Source organism: Sceloporus occidentalis, unplaced genomic scaffold, assembly GCF_023333645.1.
Source record: "Sceloporus occidentalis isolate IW3139 unplaced genomic scaffold, rSceOcc1.0.p SCAF_73, whole genome shotgun sequence".
Taxonomy (NCBI): domain Eukaryota; kingdom Metazoa; phylum Chordata; class Lepidosauria; order Squamata; family Phrynosomatidae; genus Sceloporus; species Sceloporus occidentalis.
This window is the reverse complement of record NW_028317053.1, coordinates 3,186,001-3,208,924: the sequence shown is the minus strand read 5'-3', so window position 1 is coordinate 3,208,924 and position 22,924 is coordinate 3,186,001. Positions and strand designations below refer to the sequence as shown.

At 39.2% G+C, this 22,924-nt stretch overlaps 1 protein-coding gene across 4 annotated transcripts in view; it reads left to right on the top strand.

The window, feature by feature from the left end:
* Positions 1 to 22,924, top strand: part of LOC149286018 (transducin-like enhancer protein 1) — an 86,001-nt gene that overhangs the window by 5,010 nt on the left and 58,067 nt on the right. For all 4 annotated transcript variants that reach the window (XM_089494537.1, XM_089494534.1, XM_089494536.1 and 1 more), the window contains exon 5: positions 22,302 to 22,364. In XM_089494537.1, the coding sequence (XP_089350663.1) occupies positions 22,302 to 22,364 (63 nt within the window). The remainder of the gene's footprint in view (positions 1 to 22,301; positions 22,365 to 22,924) is intronic.

Here is a 22,924-nt window from a genome sequence, read left to right as displayed (position 1 = left end):
CCATAAAATTCACACTTATGGCCACTATAATGGTGAATAAAAAGAGTATTGAACTGGAACAAGGCACTAAGGACCTCATAAGAGAAGAAAAGCTAAATGATTGCCCAGCCCAAAGGACCTTCAATTGAGTAGTTATTGTCTGCCAAAGAAAGCATTAATGGCAGGGTGTAAGTATTCTGTAGATATGCTGACATCCACTTTTTCATCAAGATGCTGGTACAATAAGTCTTTCAGAAATCGATGGCCTCTTTAAAAAATTATCATTAGATGAAGTTGCACAGTTGGACACATTTCAAAGTGCAACAATACAATTCTTTCTTGATGTATATGTGCTATTTCATCTAAAACTCTTGTTTCATTAAATTAAAGAGCATGGCTGACCGGCTAGGGCACAGCGAAGAAATTGATTAGTTCAGGCTTCACATCTTCAGTATATTCAAAGGCTTCCATTAAGCAAGTGTGTTTCAGTGCTGAATTCTGCTTTTGTACCTCTGAACTCTTTGATTTTTGGGGGGTGGGTCTACAAAGTCTATCAGATTTAAGAATATTGTCTTTGGTAATGCAAAGTTATCGCAACACAGTGTCAGTGGTATAGACAGTGCATTTGGTAGGCATACTGAATTATATTAACTTACATAAATACAGTATCTTATAGTCTCAGGATATATTGCTGAATTTAGAGAACAAATGTTAATTCTGTTTTCATTTATAGTATTCAATCTACATGCAGCCTTACTTTGAAAATATTAGGCATGTATGTATAAAATACATGGAGGAACAAAATATTCAAGTCCTTATTTACTCATACTTGTTATTAAATGGAAGTTTAAGTTTAGTGGCTTGTGACATCTATTTTACCTCAGTTGGTCTTAGTTTTGTTTAAGAGCTTGACTTATCTTCTAGTATAACTGAGGTAAATGGTAATTTGGAGCAGAAGATTCAACACTGAGTTACTTTTCAACAAAATTTAGTCTTCAATTTGACGTCTCAGATTTTATCCTTAATATGTGTATTTACTTAACCAATTTTGTTTCCCTCTATTTTAGTATTTTGTAGACAGTGTGACCTTGCCTATAAAAACACAGTATGAACTGCCTACATTTCTGGTAGAGAAAGCTGGCAAAGACAATGTTTATACTCAGTAGGAGTTCATTATATTGTATACAGCAGTAGATAAACCTTGACTTTAATCTACAAACTAGTGTCATACTGTTGTTTTCAATTGCACAGAATTAAATAAATCCGTTCTTACCTGAGCAGTATGTTCTGAAGGGAGTGATGTCTTGATAATCTTAGACTTTAAGAAAATTGTGGAGGAGGGTGGTTGGGTGGCTGGGATAAACCTTCCTGGCTTTAAACGTGGACAGTATGTTCCTAGGCATTTGGTAGAGAGTAATCATAATTCTTATTAAAACTGGTGATGTGTAGCCCCTAGGGAGTAGCCAGGCTCAAATTGATGCTTTTTGCTGGCTGATCACCAGCCTGGCCTAAGTGCTCATTATGTTGTAGAGAGAGGGCCTTCAGAGCTCTCATTACGTTTGACAGGAATTCTCTCCAGGGGGAAACTGGGCATTAGCTAGACTCCTGACAGGCTGGAATTATTCCTGCTTTATGGCTTATAACCAAATGCTTAGCAAGGCATCATCAGGGGACACAAAAGTTGTCATATCTGACAACATCTTTAAAAAAAGAAAAGCTAGAAAAATGCTGTGATGGGGAAAGTTTCACTGAGCCCTGTGTCTATATGTCTCTGTAGCAATGCTTTCTGAGATCTCTTCCCCTAGCCCTGATTCTTAAAACTTTGATAAAGTAAACACTGCAGTTGCTTTGCTAACATGGTTAGGCAATTATCTAGGCTGATGACTCAAGGAGAAGATTTTTTATTGCTTACTTCTGTAGTTGCTCTTCCATATTAGCACTGTGTTTCTAAGGTTTAATCTTGGCTTTGTGAATTTAAGACAATGTAAAAAAAATTTCGGAGCGGGGACAGTCTTGTATTGTATTCCTGTTCCCCTGTTACATTCCTTCCCTCTCAGAAGATAGCGGAGTTGCATTTTGAGATTCCTTAAATATAATTCTGTACTCTTCCACTTCAAGAGGTAGTGCTGAAGTTTTGATAAACACGTGGTTTGTAGTTAACTTCTGATGTACAGACCTGTAGGGAGGGTCTCTTAAAAGTACTTTAAGTAGACTTGAAAAAGTACTTAGTTTAAGGGGTGGGGTTGGCCAAGAACGATGACTGATTGTTTGGTTAATCCTGTCCTTCTGTAATTAACGTATATGTACAAGAATTCTTCCAATCTTACTCTGTATGTCTTGCCTTACAGCAAAAAAGAAAACAATTCTTTTCAAATTTGGGACTATCTTTTTAAAAGTTTGGCCTTTTCAAGCTTGTGGTGTTCCTGCCCCATACTGCTACTTACATTTTTTTTAACCAAATACTGCACTCGACAGGTTGAGTATCCCTTATCCAGAATCCCAAAATCCTCCACATGGATGGCTGAGATAGTGACACCTTTGCTTTCTGATAGTTCAGTGTACACAAAATTTGTTTCATGCACAAAATTATTAAAAATATTGTGAGCAAAAGTACTTTCAGACTATGTGTATAAGGTATGTGGGGGACATAAATGAATTTCATGGTTAGAGTTGTCTCCCATCTTCAGGATAGCTAATTATAAATGTACAAATATTCCAAACTCTGAGAAAATCCAAAATACTTCTTGTCCCAAGCATTTCGATTAAGGCAGACTCAACCTATACTACTTATAATTGTTGTGACATGTAGAAGGGAATTTCTTGGACCAGAATGCTCATATATCAGCCATGATGTAAGACTAGTACCATATAAATCAGAGATGGGTAAAGTGTATAGCATGTAGAGAGTCCCTAAGGTCATTTTTGTGGTCCCTTGCTCTTCCCCCCCCCCCCCTTGGGGGGGAATAATAGTGTGTCAAGAATATTTTTTGCTCCAAAATGCACCAAAATATCCTCTAGGGTAGAAAGGGCATTTCCAACATATTTGGAGGTCTTCTGACCCCCCCCCCCCCAGTTAAACAAATGCCCTTGAGGATATTTTTTTTTGGGGGGGTATTTTTAATGGAAGCAGGTGCAGCCAGGGTGTGTGTGTGTGTGTATGTGTGGCCCTTCATCGAGTCCTGGAGGGTTAATCCAGCCCTCTAGCCTTCCACTGTTATATGGATATAAACAGACTTCTGCCTGCCACAATATATATAGCTTAGTTTATTTCTTGAGTTTGTGAAAGTAACTTTAATCCACTGGAGGATCCTACATGAAGATTTCCAGTTTTTAAAAGGATTTTTAATTGAAGTTTTATATATGCTTTTAAAATACAAAGAGCACCAATTACAACAACAACAGCAACAAAAGAGCAGGGGAATTAGAAAGAGAAAGCAGAGAGGAAGGCCATTTGTTTTAAAAAATGTGATGTCCCTTCTACCATGTCCTGGATAGTTCTCGAGTACTTCCCACCCTTCTGTAGTAGACCTTTAGGACTCTATGAAGAGTTGGCAACAGTTGTCTTCAACCCATCTGTCAGTGGGATTTGCAGTAAATATATTACTGTGAGTGGACGTTTGCTCATGGGATTTCAGTTTTTATTTTCAGGGGGGGGAAAGCAGAAGTAATGAAGATTACTTCTTAACTATTAGTAACCTTATTTTTCCATCCAACACAAGTACAAATAAAAAAAAAAGGAGGCTTGCCTCCTTTTAGGATTCCACATTTTAGCTATATTTTTCAGACAGAGAAAAACTTCCTTGCTTGTTGTGCTTCCATTACCTGCACAATTTTGTGTAGGTGAGGGCAGGCTTGGTATTTAACAGCTCCGTTCCTTTCTAGATTGCATTCTGGAAACAAAATTAATCCTTGATCTGAACCTGACGTAAATTTTTCTAGGAAACTGCTATAAAGGTTATGAGATTTATGTCAATATTTCATTTTTAGTGGACTTACTCATTATGGCAGTAGAATTAGCAGGCATTAATGTGGTGAACGTGGTGCCAAGACACAATTTCTTGGATAATTGTAGCTGCATGGAAAGCCTTCTGTCTGTCATTCTCACCAGTCATGTCTGTTGGCCTGCAGAATAAACCAGAAGGTAAACCTTCTTGTGTGTTAAAACCCTAAATTGTTTAGGTGTAAGATTAGCCTTTGTTCAGTGGCAGCCGGCCAAAGAAAGATTGATCATAGCTAAACCCAGTGACAGACTATATAAACTACTACAGTGTTTGAGTTCCTGCCATCCTAAAAGTGACAGGTGGGCCTTTGTCTGCTTCTGGTAGATTGCTATGATCTTTCTGACCTGCCTTCAGGCAAGCTTGTCACTCTGCCCTTCTACGTTTTTCTATTTGGTTTCCTGCCTTCTCGCTTCCAAATAATTACAGCTTCAAAAGCAGTGCACACTGCTAACAGTGCTAATCTTCTCTTTTAAGGAATCACTCATGTATTCAAGACCTCTGTGCCCCCCCCCCCCCCAACACATGCTCACAGCATCATGAGGAGTAGATGACTACCATAGTGGGTTAAATACAGTGGGAATGAAGAGACCTCCATGGTTCTCCAGAGCTCTTTTGAAAGGACTGGAAGTATTAGTCTACTCCTCAGTGAGATGATAAACTTGAATCTGGGATGCATTAATAGAGACTGCAAGGGGAGTTCATAATGTTTAAATTTGCCATTACAGTAAACTAGATGTAAAGAAGCCAGGATTCTAGCTACCTTGATTTCTACACAAAGAGAATCTGTGGTTATATGGTTGTCTTTGTTGTGAGTGTATAGATGTTGTCGGAAGTGGTACAGGCAAAAACTGGTTGAAAGGCAGATTATTGTTTAAACAGATTTAAAGGTAACCTCTTTAGATTGTTTGCAATTTGATTATGGATATGAATGGGTTTCTGGATTTCTTCTGAACACATTGATTGTTTGTTATGAAGTCATTAATGGGAGAACTTTTAACAGTGGATTACTGAAGAATATATAAGTTTGCAGGTTTTATCAACAAACCTAGATATTATATTAGACCCAACTGACAGGGTTGAAAAATGCTTCCAGTATAAATGTGCTCTCTATGTCACTAAAATGCTTTAGAGAATATTGTGAAAGGAGCTACTATTTTTTGTAATATTTCCTCTTAGTCTGCAAAATGGTAGTCAGATGACGCCAGGCACACTTAACCCCTTTCCCCAGTGAATACAACCAAGTGTCTGGGAAGGCAATGGGAGAATTCTTTTGCACCACTGCTCTCCCTCCTGGATCTCCTGCATAACTTTGCTGCCAGAGCTTTATACTCCACAGTCTTAAATAGGATCTCAACCAACAGGAGAGGAAATCTGCAGTCTAGTATGCCTTCTAGCCCAAGGGCTGGTATTACAGCACCCTGTGTAAGCTTCCTGAGACATGGAAAAACTTGAAAGAGGAATGTGCTCCCATCATCAATCTGCTGCATCTGCCTTGTGATGGTAATTCATAGGACAGGACTGTATCACATGCCCCTGTATGAGGTTTGGGTTGGCTCCAAGTTAAAAGGGACAACATGTTATCTAAAATGGAAACATAGTCATAGTTGCCTGTGCCCTGATTTCTTCTCCTGAGTGTGTGAGAAGTACTTATCTGCAGTCTTACCTTGGTTAATCAAGGCACTCTAAACAATTAAACTAATTGGAAATGATTAAAGTTAGGGCATGGCTTATCTCTTGTGTGTTGTGTCTCTTCTGGATTGTGACAGAAACCTTTGGCTAAAAGTCAGCTTCATGTAGTAAGGCTTTCAAAAATTACTGGATAGAAAATCAAGCCATGTGTTGTTGTCATGGTTTTTTTTTTTTTTTTTTTTTTGGTTCTGTTTTCAGCCTTTTGATATCTTGAGTAAACAGTCGGTCAAAGCAGCTTATGGAGTAAGGTGACCAGTCAGTGTATTGACAAGAAGAGACACAATAGAAAACTGCATTAGCAGGCAAGCCATTGGGATTTGCAGTAAATATATTACTGAACACAAGTGAATTGCCAATACTGCTTGTTTAGCAGTTTGCAAGGGCAATGGCAGTATGGATTTTTGAATTAGAAGGGAAGGACTGTTCTTTCTCTGTGCTGGAACATCTAGCGGATGGCTGAGAAGAAAATTGATTTAAAGAACAAAATGCTGCAACCTCTGTTTTGTGCCATGTGAAAGGCTTCTATGGATTAGTGAGTGAAAACACAAAGGTAGCTTTCAGTTTTGTAGAAGGCGAGCAAAGCAAAAGGGTTCTTTGTTTGCTGCCTGGTCAAGATGGCATTCAGCTAAGCCGAAAAGATGTGTGGTGAGGCATACTCTCCCTCCCTCCAGGCTATTACAAGGGCTTCTTTAGTTTATTCCACTCAGATTGAAAGTGCCTCAAATAAACTGGTTGTGTGAATGTACTGCAGCGAGCACTGTCACCATTTTATGCTTGTGGTGACAAGTTCAGTTCCACATTGTCATAAACAAAAGGCTATGCAACACCACATAGTTGTACAAATAGGCTCACAGTCAGCCATCTACTGACAGTGCTTCTCTTATCCATTTCTACATTTTCTAACATATAGGCTGATTGTACCTACTCAGATGTAGGTTCTGTTGAGTTTCAATTGGTTTACTGCCAAACAGTTCAGCACAAGATTTTGGCTCTAGAGAGTAATGTAACAGATCCTGTTTTTGACATGTTCACCATAAAGAGATGTGCCAACTGGCTCTCACAGAGTGAGGTGTTAAGAACTTAAGAGCAGTCATGCTGGGTCAGACCAAAAGCTCATATACTCCAGCATTCTACTCTTGTCATAGTCAAGTACATGCCTGTGAGAAGTCCACAAGCAGTTTAGGAGGGCAACAACATGACCCTACTCAGATTTCCCAGGAACAAGTATTGAGAAGCATGACTAGCAGTGATTTATAGCCTTATGTTCCCTGATATTGTCTAATCTCCCTTTAAAGCTGTTCAAGTTGGTGGTCATCACTGCCTCATGTGATAGTATAATTCCACAGTTCAGTAATGCACTAACTATGTGAAGAAATATTTCTTATCCATCTGGAATCTCCTACTTCACTGGATGATCCTGGGTTCTAATACTCTAAGAGAAAGAGAAACAAAGCCATCTTATTGCTTTACTTTGTACTAACTGCTATATTCTTAAGTGGATATTGTATATTCATTTGAATGATAAATCACTCTATGTGACTGTTTTTTGTAAATTACATAATTTAGTTGAATTAATGTAACAGCAGAAGAAAATATTCCTGAGGGTTAGCTGGAGAAAAATGTTGTCATTTTGCGTATAACTAGTTAAAGGTAGATCATGATAATATTGCCTGCAATAATATAGGATGATTATTAGGAGAAGGACTGGGATCTGGGTTAGATCCCACATTAATTGGGATTTGCATAGGAGATCTTCTAGCCCACCAATGTTTTTAACATTCTACTGAATATATCGCAAAGCACATAGGAGCTTATTTGGAGAAAGAGTGGGAAAGGATAAGGAACTGTACATGGCCTGCACACACCCATGTGACAAGCACGGAAATGTGTGCACCAGAGAGAAAGAGAGAGAAGAGCACATACATGTTGGGAATCCCCAGTCGACCTGGAGGCATGGCAAAAGAGGCCTGTCTGGGCTCCCAACATGTGACTTTACTCACAATTTCCTGCATGGAAGAGGTGCCATTGTCAGAAACTGATCATGCGTGAAGTAGCTCTGACAGAGAGCAGAAAGCACAAAGCTCATAGACTGAAAAGAAATGAAAAGGTGAACAATTAACAGTCTCATCCACTAACCAGTTAAGAGAATTAAGTCTGCTTCAATCAAATTACTCTGGTTTCCACTGACTTGTGAATCAGACTGTGAATGACTTATTGAGGCAGACAAGAAGAGCATAATGCAGTTGGTAGCCCTCTTTGAGTTCAGCATCTACTCATATTCACACTCTACGCTGCACAGAGGCATTAGTAAAAATGTAACGATACAGGCGTAGTTGCATTCTTAGCTAGGGAGAAGAATATGTGCAATACCACATTCATAATATGTGAAGGCACAGTTATTACACTGGGTATGAGAGGCTGGGGAGATTTGAAGTGATGGGCTGTTGTTGCAAATACATTTAGACAGCCACTGATCAAAGCTCATTTGAAATGGGTGTATGTGCCTGTTTATCAGTCTGAGTTTAATCTATTTAGATTACGTTTTCCCACCCCTTTCTGTTGATGACAATATTAATGATGACAGCACCGATAACTTGAAATATAGGTGAAGGCCACCTTCTATGGCTTTTTGTGTAATGGTTAATATGGCTGTAAATAGGAGATGAATGTGGCCACTTTTCTAAGTCTATTACTCAGGAGGCCTGTAAACTTGATTGGCTGTTACAATTCTAGCAGAATCATTCGATTTGAGAGCAATAGAGAGATAAGATATCCAATTACCCAAATGATTTGCAGGGCTAGCCAATGTTGTCATGGAGACGTGAGTTGGAACAAATTAAATTTTACGCAATAAAAATAATCTTAAAGCACGTCTGGGAACAAGAACATTTGGCAGTGGCACTTACCTGAATTGAATCTTAGTTTGACATGCTGTTGTTTGACATTGATATACTGTGGGGGCTTAAACATTTTGAAATGACACATTGTCTCTTCATGTGTTGCTGTCACTGCCAAAATAAGACACCAGCATATTTTGTTTTAAATAAAAGGTTATTAATAATGCATATGTATTGGGGATGGCATGGGGGGGGGGGAGGCAGCAAACAGAAATTTAATAATGGCTATGTACAGATGAATATTTTGTGACTCGGTATATAATTATTGAATGTCTCATTTTATCTATTTGTTCGTTTGTTGCATTTTAATCTCACCTTTCTACAAAAACTGCTCACCAAACATTGCTTAAACAAAGAACAATAAAAACAAATTACATTAAATTAATACTAGCACTTAAAAAAACCCCTAAACTAATACCAAAACATTTAAAAGGCCAGTTTGAAGAGATGAGTTTTCAGAAAACAATGAGAATGGGAGTTCATCACAACTCCTAAATGTAGTGTTAGCAAGAACGGATTGAAATGGTAGTCCTCATCAAGGATTTGCCTGTGTACCTGTAGGGCTAATGCTGGGGATGCAGATGCGAGTGGACAGTTAAGCTTGATCTTTCTCCATTGCCTCCCAGCACGCAGATGTCAGCAAGACCTTTGTGCATTGAAAACAAAGGCCTGTAAATTGTAACTGCTTTTGGTTGAATGTGGTTATACTGTTCTTGTGAGAAGGACACCAATGTACCAAGGTTCCCATTCATCAAAAGTTATAACCATGTTCAGGCAAATGGGATTATAGTCGGCCCTTCTTATACATGGATTTTTTATACACGGATTTAAGCATACACGGTTTGAAAATGTTACAAAAAAGTATAGATTTACCTTGATTTTCCATTTTTTATAAGGGACACCATTTTGCTATGTTATTATATGTAATGGGACTTGAGCATACACAGATTTTGTTATACACGGGAGATCTTGGAACCAAACCTCCGCGTATAACAAGGGTCCACTGTACAGCCCTTTTCAGACCACATCACCCATTGTACACATGTGCTATGTCTCCTCTCCTAGTTGTTGCTCACTTGTGTGTTCTGGTGAATTCCCAAACAGTACATTCCACAATTGGGGAGCAAAAAAGCAGAAAGCACACTTCATCATGTCTATCAACCAGGCCTCTGCAAGTGCTGATATTCTTTTTTATTAATTATTTTAATACAAAATTTAAATAAAAAGACTTCAGTGCACACATTTGTTTTAAGTGGGGGGAGGGATTTCTGGAGAGAGGATGAAGTCTGTGCATGTTTCATAGTCTTAATGATTACAGTTATCATGTGTGTCTAAGTCTTGGTGTTGGCATTCTTAATATGGCTGCCTGAAGATCTTAACATCCAGACAGGTTCATATCAAAACAGAGTTAGCCATTTTGTTTATGGCGTCTTAAAAAGACACTGGCTGCAGATATGATTGGGATGGTTACATGGCAGTGTGCATATACTGTAAGAACATAAGAACAAACATGCTATCCAAAATTCTTTTTACCAAGTGGCCAGACAGTTGCCTATGGGAAGAAAGGCATGATTGCAACTGCATCCTCTTTGTCTCACTTTCTGAAACAATGAATGTAAAGAAGCATATTGTCCCTGATATTGGAGTTGATATGTAACCATCCTGAGTAGTAGCCATGAACTTAACTGCTGTGTTCTTGTCCAACTCCCTTCTAAAACCATCCTTCCCTCAGATTATGGGCACCTTGACTATTTCAAGTTAAGGGTTGAAGATATTTCTTTTGAGCCATCCTTCCCTCAGATTATGGGCATCTTGAGTGTTTTAGTTAAGGGTTGAGGATATTTCTTCTGAGCCCAAGAGACTTTTAAAAACATTACAGCTTAGATCACAAAGTCACACTGCGCAAGACTGAGGTCTGTCTTCTTCCATTGGGAAGGCTGTAAGTCCTTGGTGCTTTCCCATAAGACCTCTCTAGAAGACTTCCTTGCCACCCAGAAGCAGCATTGGTGGGAGTCTGCAGATGTATGAATCCACAGTTTCTCTCTTTCTCTTCCTTTTTCTGTCCACTCACCACTTCAGCAAGTAGAAACATGTTCCTCTTTTATAGTGGGATTGTTGAATCTAAATTATTGTGTTTAAACAAGTTAAAAAAATTAGGAGAGTAGACTTCAAAGGAAGGGGGAATAAAACATAACAATCCAAGTGTATTTTTTTTTAATGGCAGAAAAGCCTACTTTTCCTTATTAATGTTATATCGAACTGATTCCTGGCTTGCAACATGGTTTAAAAAAACAGACACCAAGAACACCCTATAAAGAGCTTTTATCTTCATGTCTGTTAGACAGATGGAGACAAAAATTGGTCTGAGGTCAAGCCATTTGCTGCATAGTCGCAGCCTTCTATTTTCCTCACCACAGATCATCTCAAATGATTCGGTAATGACCAAAAGTGCAGCCTTGACCTTTATTCCCTGGTGGATTACTGTTACACAGTATAAATGACAAGAAGAACATTTTGTTCATTCGGATGGAGTTTTCAGCTCTATTTTGCTGTGCCTTCTACCGCACAAGTCCAGAGTATTAAACCTACTTGCTTGCTGATTCTGTGGCAAAGCTAAACATATCAATTCAGTTTCAATTAGGTGATCATATCTCCCCTTCTCTCCCTTATACAGATGATTTTACAGTACCCCAGGGAGTCATTATATGTTTTTAAAATGGCATGTATTTTGGGTTTTCATTTTTAATTGTGAGCAAACATTTTATAGTCCTGTAGAACCCAGAGTCCTAATTGTAGTTATTAGGTGTTTCTGAAACATCCCCTGTCTTCTCTATTCACCCTTCCCCTCACAACAGTGGGGATTTTTTCTTCCCTTTTTGGAGCCAGAGCATCGTTCAGCATATGGATTTGTTCTTATCAACCCTTTTATAATCTATTAAAGTGGCTAATTATGAAGAGCTTAGAAGACTGAACTTCCTGTGTAAACAACATGGCCTTAACCCTTTTAAAGTAAGATGCTTGAAAATCTTCTGTGGCTCATCATCAGAGAGATGAAATTGTGGCAAATATTTTTGGGGGATTAAAAGTCCCACTTGCTGTGATCTGGGAGAGTTAACTTTGCACCCCATACATTCAACAGATATATCTGATCATTGAGAAGAGATCTAAAAGCTGTCAAACATAGGTAAAATAATAATTAGTCCAGAGTTTATGGAAGTTATATCTGCACCTGGTGCATCTGCTGATTTGATGTTCCAGGAAGTGGGAGGAAAGATTGTAAACTTCTGGGGTAGCTTTGAACTTAAAAAGATCAGAGGGTACAGGAAGTGCAAGTGACATAAGCCTGAGGAATGTGTTGCTTCTGTGGTCCTGGTAATATGTAAAGTTTCCTCCCACATGCTTGTAGCATATTGTGTAGGAGAGGAACACACCTATAGTACTGCCTGGTTCTGTTCAAACCCTCCCCAGTGTTCTGGAGGGGTAATACATAGATTGGGACTTTCAGTTGAAATAATAGAAATAATAGAATAGACCAATTTGCTATGGAATGGTCTACATCTGTACAGATTCCATTTTGCCATTTTGGCTCCCTGCCTAGGGAATCAAAATAGTCTCCACAAGTAGATCAAACTCTCCAGAAAGGGGCTTTGTAATTTTTTAGCATATAATAATTGTTAAATTCTGTTTAAATGGAAAGCTTATGTCTTGCTTGTTTCCCTTGTGGGGAAACTCAAACAATGACCAATGGTAACAATATTTAAAATAATTTTCATAATATAATATTTTAAAATAAGGAGGAATAAGTTATTTATAAGCCACATTGATCCAAGTACTGATGACGGGCGGAGTATAAAATATTAAATAAATGAATGTTAATAAAAATAGATTGAACATATGAACTAAAACATACTCACTTGCTACTTACGCTGTTAAACAAATGCCTTTTTAAAACTGCCACATTTTCATACTGCAACTCAAACTGGGATCTGAGCCATTTGTGTTGGAAGAGCATTCCCCACAATATGTGTAACCCCTGAAAAGGCTCAAGCCTTGTGCCCTCATGCGACTGGTGGAATCATGTAATGCTAAGATGTTACCTTTCCCCAACATGACTGCATAATATAAATAGCATCAGTAATTCAGTTTAAGATGGTACCAGAAGTAATCTTGTCATTTGTAGCCCAAATATATTCTGTACTATCTTTTGTGCATATTAATACTCTGTTGATTGTTCATGATGTCCACCATATGCTATGGAAACAGCCAGTTTGAGAGGTACAACACAGCTTGCCCAAAACAAAACAAAACAACCCCCCCCCCAAAAAAAAACCAGAGGTTAGAAAAAAAAATCCTTTTTTACACTGATATTCCCAGAAGCATGGCCAAGCTTTGGCCCAAACTCCTTCCCTTTCACACTTTGTTTGGCCCCTGTTTTTCCAATGTACTTCCACTTGTGAAGAATGGGAAAGAAACATGGTTAGTGTCTTTAGCAGAAAAGATGTTTGTTAGCTTACACTAAGGTTGGCCTGTAAGCCAAGCAAGAAGGCACCTCACCCTAGAATGAGATGGTTCCTACCTTATGAGGCAGATAGTGCCTTATAAAAGCAAGTGAACTCAGTGTAAAAAGTGTTAAACTGTGAAGGCGAGACATATGAACAGATAACATTTGTTTGTACTGAATTATTATCAGTGGGATGTGCTTTTCACTGAGGGAATTAATGTTGTTTTGGTCTCTACAGTGGAAATATGTTTCCACTTCACTGATAACTGTTCTCCTGCAAACACTTTTGAAAACTCTTCCTGAAAGGGGAGTGTGTGGAAATGTTGGCAATATGTGCCCTGCACAAACAGACTGGGTCAGCTTTAATACACATTTCTTAGCTATTTGTAAGCAGCAAAGTTCAATCCAAGGTAAATGAGGAATTCACAATGCACTCTTTTCAAACAGAAGAAAGAAAGCATAAAGGAATTGGCTCACTGGAATAAGTCTCCTTCAAATGCAGAGGCTATCAGGTGTAACACATCTTTAGCCAACCTTCTGACAAATTAGTCATCTGTAATTATGCAATATAGGGACAGAACAGATGGGCAGGAAAAACTGGCTTGATCCTGAGTTTTCTGAAAACAGGTGGAAGCCCTGCTGTCCACACGGCCAGCTCCCAAAGCAGTCTGAACACCTATGGGCAGTCTGCATCACGCGGCCTGAAGCTGTGCCACTTGGTTATTTTTTCTTCCTCCCCATTATGCTTGCACACCATCACACATACACACTGCCTCTGACTGCCAGTTCCCACCCTCCTCCTGCCTAGCTGCCATTCCATTGGATGCCACTGTGTCTGGCCACGCAGTTGCACAAGTGACACACTGGCAGAGCACACTGATAGGGCACCCCCACCCCACACATGCCTCATTTCCTCCACTTCACCTGATAGCACCCTTTGTACTGTCTGGTTTGTATATGTTGTAACTACATCTATTACATTATTGGTGACCTGCCATATTTGTCATACTTTCACATCATTGGGTGTGTGACAGCTCAGTGGTGTAGCTTAGCCACACATGCACATACACACATAAACAAAAACCCCATATGGTGAGCAACAGCATCAGTGGCAGTGTCTCACCTGTCTCAGGGTGCATGCTCCAGACTGCTTCTATATGTTGCCTTACTTTATCGCAATTACACTGTGTTGTTTATATGCACATGTGATAATGCAAATTTTTGGCATTGGGATGGAATATTGGAGCTTCTTTTTGTTCCAGTTTCTTTTTCCAGAGCATGTCTTCATTTTAGTTTCCACCCAGTTTCACGTCATGCATTGTCCGAGCGCCTCAGCTACAAGTCAGTTTGAAGGTACTTTATTTTGTCAGTGCAGACAACCCCAAAGAAAAATTATAAATGTACTGTGAAAAATGATAGATACTTATGTTTCAGAGCACTCTTGACATTCTCTAAAATGGGAATTGTGGCTAGATTGCAACTTCTAACCGCCCCCCAAAATATAGCCATTGACAAGGTTGATCAAGAAGGTGGCTCTGGAAGCAATTCTTTAAAAAGCTCCCACTCTTTGGGCAGGTGTGAATGCCATTGTTCAAGTGCCCACTTTGTTCTATAGCAGATGAGATCTGGCAGTCTTGCCTGGCCAAGAAGAACCCTCCCAGTTCCCTTTATGGCTGAGGATGAGGGTGGCATGACCAAAGCCAGAGTCTCACAGACATTGGGTCCAGTGCACCAGTCATCACCCACAGGGCCAAGGTGAATTGATGCTACCCATCCTTGGGGGTGGTGATGAAAGAGATATCTACAGCTCTCATCTTTCTTGGAACCTTTCTCCCTTGACCACATCACAATACAATCTGTGTGGATGGGTAGGCTAAGAGTAGTATATTCTCTAACCACTAAGAGCCTGAAAAAAATGGTACTCCAACTGCACGATTGAAAATCCAGCCTTGACCAATGGTGAGGAATGCTGTGAGTTGCTGTCCAATAGCATCTGGAAGTCCACACCTGGTCCCACCCTGGTTTAAAATAAAATAAATATGTAGAAATGCATATAATTGCCTTCCTGTGTGATGGAAACTAGCTGGAGTGGTGAGAGGTTTATGATGATTTCAGTTAAAAGTTATGTAACCTCAAGATAGTTTCTTCCACATGAGAAGTGGTGGTGGTGGTGGTGGTAAAAGATGAGGGGGGGGGAATGCTTATATTATCTTCTCTCCCTGTCCTATCCCCTTCCCACTTTAATAGTACAGTTTTTCTGGCATGAATAGAAAATTAACTGGAGGTAAAAGGCCTCCCACTGAATCCCTGAGATATGAAAATTCTTTGAAGGATTCCTCCAGGGCAAAATGATTGTCCTAGAATCTCAAAACTCTCCTCTTTATCTTTCATGCATGTGCTAATATTTTTTTTCTTGAAAACACTATTTTAGAAAAGGACAGTTCAGATGTGTCTTCTTCACCTGTGCAGCATTTGCTTCTGTTTACAAAACTACAGTTCCCAGAAATCCCTAGTATTGAACCAGGATAGTTAAAGTAGTCTCAAACTGGATCATTTCTGCAGTGTATTTTGGACCATTGTTTCAGGACTTCATTGTCAGGCAAGGGAGTTCGCAAACCTGTCTGTATCTGATGATTTGCTATCCATTGATTCCAGCATCCATGGACATCAAGCCCAGGTTGGGGGGCAGCAGAGGAAGAAGAATGAGGAGGGAGGAAGGAAGAGAAGGAGGAGAAGGTGGGAAGGAGGAGAAAGAGGGGGAGGAGAGGAAGAAAAGAGGTGAGGTGGTGGTGGGGAGAGAGGAGGAGGAGGAAGAAGGAAGAGGGAGGGGGAGGATGGAAGATGAGGTGGCATTACGGGGAAAGAGGAGGAGGAGGCAGCCCCCTGTTGCCTGCCATGGTGAGAGTGGCAAGGTGGGCTTTGGACAGAAAGGGCGGCAAAGTGCCATTGTCCCCATGTGGCCTCACCACCATTGAGGGCAATGGGACTTGAGCATCTGTGGATTTTGGTATCCATTGGGGTATCTGGAAATGGATCCTCTGCAATTGCAGAAGTCTGTTGTGGAGTACATAAACACTTCATCTCAGTTTCATACCATTGTGACTTACTAGGAAAGAAACAAACACTGAGTGTTGTATGTATTTTTTTAAAAGAAAAAGTATCTGGTACAAAATGTTCTTTTCTTATTTAACACTAGGAATCTTATACTAGAAAAGAAAGTAACAATGGAGTGAGAGTAGTGGCTGTCTCTGCACCTTACCCCATGACGGTCTAGGGCTTCAGTTATCTTGCCACGGGAGATAGTTATAGATGTATCTCTTTTATCAAATGGATTTTTCCAGCTAGACAAAAGACATGCTTTTACAACTGTCCATGCAGGAACTATGCACATCATGGGGTAAGTCACAGAGAAAGCTGTTATTCTCCAGCTCCATTTCTTATTTCTTTTCTCATGTGATAAGGCTCTACATCTGAACAGGACTATAGTTCAGTAGTATGGCAGTGCTTTGCCTGCAGTGTTGACATTACTAGGTCAGGCAGAGCAGTGGTCTGCCTCATTATACAGCAGTTTCCTGTGTTCATAAGAAATTTTAAGACCACTTAAACAGGAACACACATGCACACGCGTGCACACACACACACTCTAAGGTCCAAGCAAGAATGTCAGGTCACATAACTGAAAACTTTTAATTCCTGACAAATGCAAATACTTAAAAATGGCATCACAAATGGTACTTGGACAAATCTTAATGTTGTGTAGGTATAGTATGCAGCCTAAATACCTAAAGAACCATATCCTATCTGATCTTAGAGGCTAAGCAGGGTCAATCCTGTTTAGTACTTGGATGGAAGACCACCAATGAATACTAGGTGGTGTCACCTTTTATTTCAGAGGAAGGAACTGGCAAAACCATGTCTGAGTCTTTCTTGCCTAAGAAAGCCCTATGAGATTCACAGGGTCACCATAAATCAATATACGCATAACTTGAAGTCATATACAGTATACACACACGCAGAGGTATTGTATAGATTAGTAGCCAAATCTTCTAGTCCAGATATGGAAACATCTTAATGTTATACTGTTTTAATGGGGGGAAAATGCTAATCTTGTGAAATTGATACAGTTCAAAGAACAGTCTAGCAGTACCTTTTATGAACTGTGAACTGCGGTCCAAAACATACTGCAGAAATAATCCAGTTTGAGACCACTTTAACTGCCCTGGCTCAATCTATGGAATCCTGGGAACTGTAGTTTTGTGAGACATCTAGCCTTCTCTGTCAGAGAGCTTTAGTGCCACAATAAACTACAGTTCTCAGGATTCCCAGCACTGAACCAGGGCAGTTAAAGCATTCTCAAACTGGATTATTTCTGTAGTGTGTTTTGGAGCTATATCAATGGTATGGAATGTTGCCTCGGTTGGCAATATGCGAGTGTGTGCGCGTGTGCACATACACACACACACACACACACACACACACACAGAAATGCTTGGGTGTGAGGGGAGTGAAATAGAAAAATCCAACATAGATCTACAGTTGGCATCAATCAACAGGCAGTCGGTGAAACCAAAAACATTATTTTTGGGCACTCACTTCAGTAATGAACTTTTGACAAAATGGCAGCAGCAACAGCAGCAACTTACAGGTGGCTTCGTTTTAGGTCAAAACACTTGACGTGAATAGGAAGACACCACCCTCCCCCGCACAACCTTCCCACAAATGATGGACGTTTTTCAGTGTCAAGTTCATCTTGCAAAATGCATCTGAATTCCTTCATGTTAATTTAAATGATGCTTCAAAAAGAAAAAAAGAAAAAAGAGGGCAGCACTAAAGTCTGGGGGCTCAGCAAGGCTGTCATTTACAAATAAATCAAAAGGCCATCATTGCTGATAGCAAGGACTAATGACTGGCATTGCCGTGTACTCTTAGATAGGCCCCACACTCAAGGCTGCTATTAAAAATGAATGCGTTGGAGAGGCCTTGCATTAAGAACATAAACAATTAAGGGCACTTGAGCTGCTCCACGAAAGCTGCCATACAAACAGAAGGGCTTTCACGTGAGGCCCCGGCCCCTGCAGTCTGTTTTGCTAGCGAGCCACAGAGAACGTGGGCAATTAGTGTTGATGTATCTGCTATCTGCAAGGACTTGTTTCTTTTGTCCCTCAGTGTTTTAACTGCCCTCTTTGTATTTGCAGATCAGAAATCTTAACGATAAGCTGTGTCAATCTGGTGACAGCTCAGAAAGTCATGAATACTGCATGAACTTTTGAGGCTGTGACAGGCATTTCACAGATTTAATGCTGTCTATATTGTATGGCATATCTCTAAACCATAGTTTATATTTTGATTGGCTGACCTGCTGGGACTTGCTCATTCTTTTTCCTTTATAGGTTAGATTTCAGCCTGTTGAGTATTTCTGGAACAGAGCTTGTTTTGTTTTTTGGTATTTTTTTTAAATATGTGAGCTTTTCTTGGTTCTGTAACTGAAGATTTCATTTTCTAGCTGCTAGAGGTTTCAGGCGAGTTATGGTCTTGCATTTCCACAGACAAGGAAAGAAAGTATATTCAAAATCATGTGTTGAGTGAAAATTGGTGGTAATTTATCTGACTCATAGGTGGAATGAGTTTGAGGCATTGAACCAGTGCCTTATGGTCAAATATTATATTCACAAAAACGTCTTGCTATTGCCCTACAGACTAGGGATATATGGTGATATGCTGACAATTCCTTGTATTTGCTAATAAAATGCACATGATGCTATAGCAAACATTGTAAATATGTGAATGGCATGCCAAATATTACCACTAATGACTGGGCAGAATTTCCCTCCAGCAAAAATGCACATGGAAAGTTGAAGTAGGTGCTGGAGTGTTTCCAGGAGCAGACATTACTTCTCTCAGCAGGTCTGTGCCCATTTTGGAAATGTTAGTGGTAGGTGTAGCATGACCCTGGGAATCTGCTAGCTTTACTACTCTGCCTATTTCTCCTTCCTGTGAGCCCTCCTCTGAACTAAGCAGCATTGAAATACCTGCTTTCCCAGCTCCTCAGGGGAGTATGATGACAGGCCTATCATGCAGTGCAATACCATTGTAATATTAAAGGAGAATGAATATTGCCATTCAGATGGCATGCCCAGCGCAGATTGCAGAATTTTATGGTCACATAATGGATTGTTTCCTCTCTACATCCAAACTTTGGGAAGTAGAACAGGACAAATCCAGTCCTGGCATACTACTCTCCAAGCATACTCCACATTTTTCCTCTTTCACAGTTTGTTCTAGAAGGAATTCATGGTTTTTATACCCTAAAGACATAAAATATTGTCTGCTCTTGGAAGATAAGCAGGTTCAGCCCTGGTTAGTCCTTGAATGGGGAACCACCAATGAATTCTTAGTGTTGTATACTGTATTTCAGAGGAAGAAGCTGTTGTACACTGCTGTGATCCCTGGAATAGCGGTATAGAAATAAATTAAATTATTATTATTATTATTATTAAGAAAGTGGTAAAAGAACCTCTGAGCATTCCTTGCCTGAGAAAACAATATGAAATTCATGCGGTCACCATAAGTCAAGGGGCGACTTGAAGGAACACACCTCCACACACACTTGGGCCATGCCTCACCATCAGACAATGAAACTGGATTGTTTCTAGCCCCCAAAGCCATACTGACAGGGCAGGATATACAGTAGAAATAAATGAATGGACAAAAATGAAGACATTATTGAAAAAAGGGTAATCACAGAGTAATGTTTTTTTGTGAGAAGAGTATACCCTCAAAAACAAACTATATCATGATAACCTGTAGATTTACATAATCATACAATCATAGAGTTGGAAGAGACCACTAGGGCCATCCAGTCCAACCCCCTGCCATGCAGGAAATCTTAATCAAAGCATCCCCGACAGATGGCCATCCAGCCTCTGTTTGAAGACCTCTAAAGAAGGAGACTCCACCACACTCCAAGGGAGTTTATTCCACTTGGAATTATTAAATGTAAGTGGAGTAAACAATAACAAGTACTGGCATTGGTTTCATAGTGCTCATTACAAATGCTGTGATAAACTTTTCTCACAGCTGGATAACCATGAATGAACATTCCCTGAATTTAGATAAACTGTGAGATACTCAAGTGATTTCTTTCAAGTGTGGTAGAGATGCTCTGTGTACAATTTGGATTTCTAGCCTTCTAGATTATGTCTGGCAAGTGAACACTCAGCAATACAAACTACTGGATGGTTCTAAGTCTCTTAGCTTGGATCTGCACTGCAGAAACAATCTAATTTGACATCACTTCAATTGCCTTGGCTCAGTACTATGGAATTCCAGGAATTTTAGTTTTGTGAGGCATTTAGCCTTCTCTATGAGAAAGCTCTGGTACCACAACATACTATAATTCCAAGAATTCTATACCATTGAACCATGATAGTTAAATTAGTGTCAAACTAATTTATTTTTGCAATACAGATGCAGCCTTTATTGAACATAGTGACCAGCTTTTAAAAATTTCATGACACCTGGATTAGATATCTAGATTTGGAATGGATATTAAAAGCCTGTGTATCATACTATTTCCTAAAATGCAAAGACATACAACTTAGCACAAAAGTCAGAATCATACAAGCCACTGTATTCCTTATTGCCATGTATGGAGGTGAGAACTGGACAGTCAAGAAGGAAAATCCATTCATTTGAGATGTGCTGCTGGAGAAGAGTGCTGAGGATTCCATGGACAGCCAAAAGGACAAACAAATGGGTCCTAGAGCAGATCAAGCCAGAAATATTCCTAGAAGTCAGGACTTTGACTGTCATACTTTGGACACATCATGAGAAAGCATGAATCGTTGGAAAAGACAATAATATTAGGAAAGGCGGAGGGAAGTAGAAAGAGAGGAAGGCCACATGATAGAAGGATTGAAGATTTTCACACGCCATTGTTACATCGTTCCTTTATCGTCCCAAAGTGTAGTGGAATCATCATAACAGATAGACGATTCCAAAAGATTTTCACATGAGGCTGTTAGTGTTCTTAAAACATTGATATATCAGAATTCAGCAATTCAACTGTTTTGAAATCGTTTTGTAATCATTTATTGCTGAATTCTGATATATCAATGCTTTAAGAACACTAACAGCCTCGTGTGAAAATCTTTTGGAATCATCTATCTGTTATGACGATTCCACTACACTTTGGGACAAGAAAGGAATGATATAATGATGTCGTGTGAAAATCTTTTTTATTAAAGAGACCATGAATATGAGTTTGCAGGAGCTGAATAGAGCAGTAGAGGACGGGGGGCCTGGAGATGCCTCATCCATAGGGTCGCCATGGGCCAGCATGAAGGCAGTTAACAGCAAATCATCCTATTTGATTGATTTCACTTGAAATTTCAAGCAATCTTTGTTCAGTCTTGCTAAACAGAGCTCCAGTGTTATAGGTTTATTCACTCCACCCCTTTACCAGAGAGTTGCATGATCCTGTCCTATCCTGTCTTGGTTTTTCTTTTTTAGCTTGAGTCATACAAAAGTGGGTTGAGAAGGCTAGCGCTCACAATTTTATTGGATTATGAACCAAAATTAATTCTGGTAAAGTTCAGACATAATATACAATGTAGTTTAAATAAACCCTGAATTTGAATTAAGTTTGGTTTACTGTCTTCCAGGACATGAATCCAATTTCCTAGAGACAGAAATAACAATGTAACTTTGTTCTGTGGATAAGAACTTAGTGGGGGGCATGTCTTCACTCTAGGTGTACCAGTCTAGAAAAGCATTTATTTTAAGGATGCTTTCTACTGGCATGTTTTTCTTTAATTCATCGAAAAGATTCATTTGCTCTTTCAACCTGTATTGAAATTTAAAAAGATATCTTTTTAAAAAACATACCTTTGTGACAAATGATTTCATATAATGACCTAGTCACATGAAAATCAATAGATTTGTCAATCTAAAAGTCTTTAGTTCATGCTGGATTTTAACCAATGCTTTACTTGCTAATGAGCTACTTAACAAAGAATAGATTTGTGCCCTAATATATGAGGAGTTGAGGTGCTGGAGACATAACAGATGTTGTTCAGCAGACTGAACCCTGTTCTGATTAACCATACAACACTTTAGAAATTGTATATAATGTTGGGCTGCTTTAATTTTTTATAACAATTGTATTTTACATGATTATATAAATTAACTAACAGAATGGCATGTTTTAATCCAAATATTTACTTTTCTCTATAGACAGAAATTGCCAAGAGATTGAATACAATCTGTGCACAAGTCATCCCATTTTTGTCTCAAGAAGTAAGTACAAATGTTCAGCTGTTTAAAGTGAAATTATGTTGCATCTTTGTTTGTAAATTGGTTAATTTTTAAAGATGTTAATTTTATTAAAATTCACAAGAGTGAGGAACATCTGTTGTAGCTAAAGTATGCAGGCCCCCGGTTAATTTGGTCTAGCAGATGAGATGGGATACACCAACTGTATAACTGGTGAAATAGCTCAACCACAAAATTATTGTTTCCAACACAGAGGGAAGCAGACTTAAAAAGATTATCAAGATTTTTTTAATGCCAGTGCTAGCTTGGCAGCTGCTAGTCTAGCCATTTGTTAAATTCTATGTAAATAAAAATGCTGGCATTTAATAGCAGCTTTCTAAAACTTTTGAGTGGCATTTGTAAAGTATGATTCCTAGATAAATCAAATGCAATTAAAAAAATAAGAACCCTGCTACTATGTTGATGGAGACACAATATTGTGGTGATTATTGTTGAACTGCTGTTTCATGAAAAATTCATATTACCATGTATCTGGCCTGTAGAATTCTGCTATTTTAAAAACTTGATACTTCAGAGGCTGGATT